Source organism: Antrostomus carolinensis, unplaced genomic scaffold, assembly GCF_000700745.2.
Source record: "Antrostomus carolinensis isolate BGI_N321 unplaced genomic scaffold, ASM70074v2 scaffold2847, whole genome shotgun sequence".
NCBI lineage: Eukaryota > Metazoa > Chordata > Aves > Caprimulgiformes > Caprimulgidae > Antrostomus > Antrostomus carolinensis.
In genome coordinates this window covers 3106-10476 of record NW_010325149.1, presented here as the reverse complement: position 1 = coordinate 10476, position 7371 = coordinate 3106, and the positions used below count along the sequence as shown (strand labels likewise).

Genomic DNA, 7371 nt, shown 5'->3' with positions numbered 1-7371 from the left:
GCGGTTTGAAGAGCCAGTACATGACAGAGCAGCATGTGCCAGCTCACTTTGTCCTCTGCTAGTGCTTGCTCACATTTGTGCTCGCACTGAGCTCCTGGGAAGCCTTGGGGGTATGTGAGTGCATGTAAAACATATAAGTTTACTGTGTGGCAGGATCCAGAGAACTGAGCACTGCTTTGGGTCATTTTGTGACGTGGAAGGAGATACAGATACAGATACAGATATATGCACAGCTGTAAATGGGCTATCGCTCCTCTGCCCACTGTGTGAGCCAATTCTTAGAGCTATGGCCTAGATTTGCATCTCAGCTTTCCAAGGGTCCAGTTTGGATTTGAGATATTTGCTCCCGCCAGCTGATAAAGTTCCACTGGGCTCCCTATGTAAAGATTTTGTCTTTGCATCACTTGAAGTCCTGCACCTCAGATGGGGTCGCTTTAGCCAACTAAATCCTGAGAAGTGCTCAGCTGTGCATCCTGGCAAGGGATTATTTTAGCAGATGTTCACTTGCAGAGGTCCTCTCTGCCTTATTGTTTTGCACATTATATATTAATGCATTTATAAAAACCTTTTGTCTTAACTGCATTACTTCACTTTAAACACTTAGGGTCAGTGCCACCCTTATAGCTTAAAACTGCCTGAGTTAACAGAATTAGACTAGAGATTCATGTGGCCTTGTTTCTTCAGAAAATATCAATTGCTGTTATTACAATTATGGTTACAGATCCCTAGGCAAAGCAATTGGTGGTTTCAAAGGCCCTCAGTATAATCAGTCCAATAAATTTATTTATTGAGACTGCATGTAGGGCTCCAGTATGCTGTAGCCCCATGGTTAGGAAGAATCCAATCAAAGAGCCACAACAAATAGGGATTTAGCCTATTAAGTATTCCCAGATTGCTGATTAGTTGTGCTTACCACTGAGGCAAATCGTGTTTCAGCTTGCATAAGAGAGATGAGCTTGGGAAAGCATCATGATTTGTATGTTAGCTTAACTTTAATTTCCTGTCAACCTCATACTTGTGACACACACCTGAGGAGTCTAGAGGTCAACATCTGAAGCAAAGTGAAGATGGAGTTTGTCAGAGCACTGGCATCTTGGTGATCTCAGAAGACTGCTTAAGTGGCTGGTGTTTCTTTGGAGAACAGGCCCAGATCTCCAACACCAAGTGCACAGAATCATCTTTCAAGGAAAAAAAAAAAGATTGTAAACCCAACTACACGCATACAGATTTTTACTACAAAGAAAGAAAACATATTTTGATGATTTTTCTTGTGTTCTACAGTTTTCCGCTGTGTAGTGCTCTGCTGTAACATGCAATTCATCTATTAGATGTATTTTTATAAACAGCTGTGAGGTTGTCCATGCTGTTGTCTAGCCAGCAAGCTTGTATGTAGTTTATCAGAACTCTCTTGTTACTGACTGGTAGCTGCCTGATGAGAGAAAGCCAGGCTTAGTGCCTCAGCCACAGAAAGTCACTTTAACCCCAGATTTTTATATTCATTCAGTGATACTGCAAGGCCATGGTGTGGGTTTATCCCACCATACCCCAGGTACTCAACTTAGTTGTCCAAGGTGCCCTTTGTTTGATGGAAAGAGGCAGCACCTCCAGAAGGTGATTCAGACCAGTGTGGCTGGATCAGAGACGAGGGTGGCAGTGCCAGTAAGTTAGGAGCCTCTATTAGATGACATAGATCCTGGCCTAAAAACATGTTTTTAAATGCTGTGTACTTGAGACTCCTTCATTTACTTTAATGACTGATTCTGCCAAGCATAACGAAGTAGGTAGCACAATTCAGCACTGTCCTTAACTCTGCTCCCCAAGAAACTGTATTTCTCAGCAGTAATCCGGAATTGTAAATGAAGCTCTCAAGGGTAGATTTACCCAGAAGAGGAGAAGGAGGAGGAGGCAGAGGCGCCTGTGGCCTCACTGTCAGCACCATCTGGTTCTGTGCTCGATGTTGAGGTCGTGGGACACAGCTGCACAGCCCTCCCTTCCTCTGCATCCTCATTTAGATCACATCCAAATCTGGCCCTGTGCCCTAAATGCAACACTTTTAGGTATGCAGGTTAATAAGTAATCTTGAGCACAGATCCGGAGTTTGATGATTTTGCCTCTAACCTCTTGCATATACACTTTTCAGAATAAACTATGTAGAATTGTTGTTTATAGGAAGAATGCTAGGTGCTTCCCAAGAAATTGCCACATCCAGTTGAATAACTACTGTCTTCCCAACCTCGGCCCATTTCCTCCGGCTCTACAGTGCCTGGAACGGGTTTGTTTGTCCCACTCGCTCCTGATGCTGGCGAGTCGTGTCTCTCCTGTCCCTTGTCCTCAGAGAAGCAGTCTTGGCAGCAACCCTCTCCATGCCCGAAGGACAGCAGGACCAGCACCCCATGGATCTGCTGGAGGGACTGGCTACCTCAGACTGGCCACTGCCTCCTCTGCAGACGCCCTTACACAGGGTCAGCTAAGCCTGAACTATGGCAGCTGAGAAGTTCGGGTTGCTCTCCCTTTCTTTGATTCCCTCTGGCAAAGCTCAGAAGATTGCCAGGGAGTAGTGGAGATGCCCGTTAAGCAACAAGCAGGGTTTCTGACCTTATGTAAGGTGCGTAATTAGCTGGGTGATGTACATAGCTCATAAGGAGGGTGCTCGTCTAGTATTGCATTTAGGTTAAACCTGAGTCTCTGCCTAAAGAATATGTTCTTCCTCACCTCATCATGGCTGACCAACAGCTGAAGAGCTTGTGCGTGCCGTAAATAGCTCTCGGCCTTTCATCTCAAGGGATCTTGTGTTAGGATTAAAAAGATTGTATGTACAATGAAAAGGCTTCTGTACATAGTTAATGTGTGTTTATTTTATTGCTGATCTTGTTGCACTTTCCGAGTAAGCCTCATAAAATTAGATTATTTATGATATTAAAGGAGATACATTATAGGTTATGGCATCTCGTGTTAAAGCATAACATAGAAAATACTACTCTGTTGCAGACAGCTACACTAAACAATGTGTATGTGGCTTATTGAGATTACTGGCTATTTCTGTCTTTCTGTCTTAAAATAGTCCAAACCTCCTGAATTGAAAGCAGACCTGTTTTGCATCTGTGACACCGGGGAGGCATCCGACCTCTTGGTGTGTGGCAGTTTAACCAGGACACTGCGCTTATGGCACAGTTCCTCCCACTGTGGCATTGAACCTCCTCCCTGGGCTCTAGCAGAACAGCTCCCTTGTGTAAATGAATGTTACTCTGCCTGTCTTTCCTCTTGCTTTGTCTGCAGGCGAGCTGATACCGATGGCTCCTCCCGTCCAGACAGTCCTCCACTCTTGCTTGATATATGATTTGTCCCGTCTTGCCGGCCGTTTGCTTTACTGCCTGTCTCTTTACTTTTTCCAGGACGGTGTAAATGATGACTTTGTTTTGTAAGAAGCAAATGCTTAATTTCTTTCTGAATTTTGCTCTGTATGTTAATGTCCTACTTCATATGAGCCAAAACATCTGCCTGTGGTTTCATAAACTGTAAATGGTTCCTGGTGTTGACCTTTGAGCACAGCAAGTCGATTCCTGAAACCATGGTCATTGCCGAGCATCACATACACCTGCTGTAAAAATGTTATACTGCATTGCTGAACCTGAAATAAACCGTAACTCTGATGGGCTTTTATTATTACTTTCTGGATGCGGATGAGTGGTCATCTCTCTCTTGCACCATCACGTCAGCATGCTGCACTCCGCCTCTGTTGGGACTGCATCAAGGATTTATGGGAGATGTGTGTTGCATTGAGATCACTGGAGATGTCATTAAAAGGGGAGACAGGGGAGATGTAACCCATGGGAAGCATTCAGCCTGCTGCCCTGCTTGGAGTGCTCCAGAGACATTTTGCTGGGAAGTGGATGAATGTTTTTCAAGCAGTACCTGGTATTCATTTCATTACTGGGGAAAGCATGTTTTGGGGAGATCCAGAGCTGAGCAGAAGGCCAGAGTCCTCCAGAGCAGGAGCTAGAGTAAAATGTGCATGTGTATGCATTATATCTGGAAGGGATTTCCCTCTAAAGTGGTGTGTGTGACTGTGCAGATGTCTTGATTACTCAGTTCCTCCCTCAGATCAGGATAAGCCAAGTAACTGGAATTGGTGCTTGGAGGAGATGGTCTGTGTGGCACAAGAAGTGCAACAGCTTCCTACAGGAGAGGACGTTTCTCACTGAGCACAACAGTCACTGCATTGGTCCTTAGGTTTTGGGAAAAGGGGGAGCAAAAAGTGGGATGAGCAAAGCAGCAATGTCCCCACTGTATTCACTTGCTTGCTGTAACATTTGGAGATTTTATTTTTTTCATAGTCTTTAATGGCTATGCCTGAGGCAGTCTGCACTCTCCCTCAGTGAACAGCAGTGTTACATATGTCCTGTCTGGCTGGGATACATTACGTACCCCTGTATGAGTTTGGTTCCCGGCATGTTGGTCAATGTTCTGTGCTGGGTAACAGCAGGAGCATCTGCTCTTCTCTAACCTCTGCTCTGGGCCATCAGCTGCCAAGGGTCTCTGCTGCTGGGGTTGGCAGTAGATTCATTGCGCTGCCATCACCCGTGTATTCCACCTTTCCCAGAAATGGCCCTTCCAGATACCCCCATCCAGCCCACAGGCCATCTTGTCTGATCATTCCTGATTTCATCAATATATCACTTAAAAAAGGTCTACTCCAGGAACAGTGTTTGAAGCGGATAGTGGTACAAATTTTAAGGCTGGCTGGGGGAAAGCTCTTCCAGAGGATATTATTTGCTGCAACAAAATTAGAAAGCGTGTGACCAGCGACCTCCACACTTGTGATGTGATTGTCCTAGTTCTCTGGCGCCAGCCAGTCAGATGGGAAGCGGTGAGGATGAAAGCCGAGGCTGTGCTGATAGCCAGCTGATTCTAATCTTGCTCTTGCTCTTTTCCTTAATGTGCATGTTCTGTGCCTTTTTCTCTTAACCCGTTTTATTAAGATAATTTTGTATATGAGTCATTTTATTGTACCTTGACCTTTTGTTTTAAATGTCTTCTCCCCTCGCCTCCCCATGAATTTTGGGTTATTTTTTGTCTTTTTCCTAGGCGACCTCCACCAGCTGTTCCAGGAAGATCATCCTAACACATACATTTCTTTTTTGTTATATGCAATCTGTCTCCTTTTTTTTTTTTTGTCCAAAATTATCTTTAATTTGCACTATCCTATTTGTAAATGAAAGCTTTTATTTTCAGATGTCAATGATAAGCCTGGATATAAAGAAAATAAAAATTTATTCCAAAATGAAAGTGTGCTGGTTTTCTATTGAAGGGTCTACCCACTCTTTCTCAAATGGAGCCATTCACACCCCATGGAAGAAATTGCCTGGGCTCTGTGGAGCCTCCCACCTTCTGAGGTGGTGGAGGGAGGGACATTCTGCTGGGATTCCACCACTGCTTCTGAATTCATTGAGCACCAGGATTGTTCCATATTGCTTTGGCTTAGCATTAGCAGGAAGAATACCTAGCTTCTCTAACAGCAAGAGTCCTGAAGCATGGCTAACACACCAGCAGCACCTGGTTGAGTAGAAAGCCAAAGGAGAAGATTGCAGCAGTCTCTAGACTGATGAATCTGCACAATTATAAATAAATCACAGCTGCTCTGACCACTTTTTTTAAAGCTAAACCTCTGAATTCCTTGCGAGCCAACCTCATAGGAGTGTCTGACCTCAAATAGCTGTAAGTAGCTACCTCTGGGATTCCAAATGTGTCTGTCCCTACGGGAAAGATAAAATCTGGGCTTTAACATTTAGAAGATGTGCTTCTTTTGGGTGCCAGAGAAGTATATGAAGAGTAAGTCTAAAAAAAATCCAACCAAAAACCAGAAAACTGATGGTTTTTATTGACTTTCTTTCTCATAGGAAAACAAAGAAGGGATATCTCACAAACCCTACAGATCAGTCAGAAGGCACTGCACAGATGTGGAGGCACAACGCAGTGTCAGGACTCCAGCCTGCTGTTTCAGGAGCACAAACAAGACATTTCTTTGTAGTAGGAAGTTCATGGTGAGAGGGAGCTGCAGTGGTGCTGCTCAGGGGATGGGGCAGGAGAGGGGAGGAGATCAGTATTGTGTGTAGAGAAGAGGCCTGACAATACACAGGCTGTGCTCAGATTCAAGACAGATCTGACACAGCTTTGCTGAATTTGGGCAATTCCTCTTCCAGCTGACTTCAGTCCCTGCTGACCTCTCATATATCCAGGGAGCTGCTGAAGCACCTGCATGTGCTGGTAAATGCCAGACACCGTTTGCTCAAATTATAAGGGAGTGCAAGCCCAGAGAGCTGAAGACTTACACAGGTTTTTCTTTCTTCTGACTTAGACTTCGTCTTTTGGTAGAGTACAACAGAAGAAACAGCAAAGGGATTAGCAAAAAGGGAGAGAAAAAAAACCCCAACCTAAGTACAGCAATTGTTGGGAGAGCTTGATAAATAATCATTCCTGCTGGACCTTTGAACTGCATGTCCTAAACCAGGAATTGCTGGAGATGAAAAGAGCCCAGTGATGGGCAAGGTGCTTCCCAGCACCCTGGGAAAAGGGAGAAGTGGAGGCTCCATGAACACAACTGTCCCAAGAGTAGGGGATGAGGAGGGGAGCTCAGAGTGGTCAGGTCTTTCATCTGTGGAACTTATCACTGTCAGGTACTGAGGCAAGAAAAACCTCAGCACAGTTCAGGAATTGTGTATTTTCAGAACTGCTACAGAAGTGACGGCATTTGTACCCAGCGAGCTCTTGAGAAGGTTCTGGCCATGCTTCACCTCTCAGGTAAGAGGGAACAGGAACTTGGTTGAATTTCACAAGCTGCTTTTTTTTCCTGGTTGTTCAAAAATCTGTTCCACGCTGGGGGAAGCTCTCACTGCATTCCCACTGGGATATGGCATGGCACTAACAGATGAACCAGCAACAAATAATAGGTGGCTGGTATTTTAGTTGTATGGCCTTACCCACAGCACCCCAACTGGGAGCTACTGCTGTCCTCCTAGCTGCTAGCCAACCTCTAAGCACTAGGCTGTAAGGCACAAAGTTTTTTCTTGGGCATTTTATGGTATTAAACCTTTCACAGAAATCTTTACCTTCTTGTGAAGTATTTGATAAAAAATGTTGGAAGCAGGACTCTGAACTTCATGGGTTTCTGGTAGCTATTCCTAAAATCTCCTAAGTAGAAAAATAAAGGTATTGGTGTGCTGGGAAATCTTGGCACGTTCTTTAGCATCAACTCATGGGATTAGTTTTTGAAGAAGCTGTTTAACCTTGCCTGTGCTATTTCCACCCTGCAATGGTATATGGTCTGTGGTTAAGTGGAGAAGGCTACAGGTGCTGCACCAGCCAGTGGCATTA

The 7371-nt window shown here is 44.6% G+C and overlaps 1 protein-coding gene across 1 annotated transcript in view; it reads left to right on the top strand.

Moving 5' to 3' along the window:
• LOC104527393 (dynamin-3) overlaps positions 1 to 3418 on the top strand; it is a gene marked incomplete at both ends in the record, with an annotated part of 141373 nt that extends 137955 nt beyond the window's left edge. Inside the window, 2 exon segments of the mRNA XM_010171109.2 lie at positions 2261 to 2302; positions 3277 to 3418. Of these exon segments, the coding sequence (XP_010169411.2) occupies positions 2261 to 2302; positions 3277 to 3418 (184 nt within the window).
• Between the last annotated feature and the right edge of the window lie 3953 nt (positions 3419 to 7371).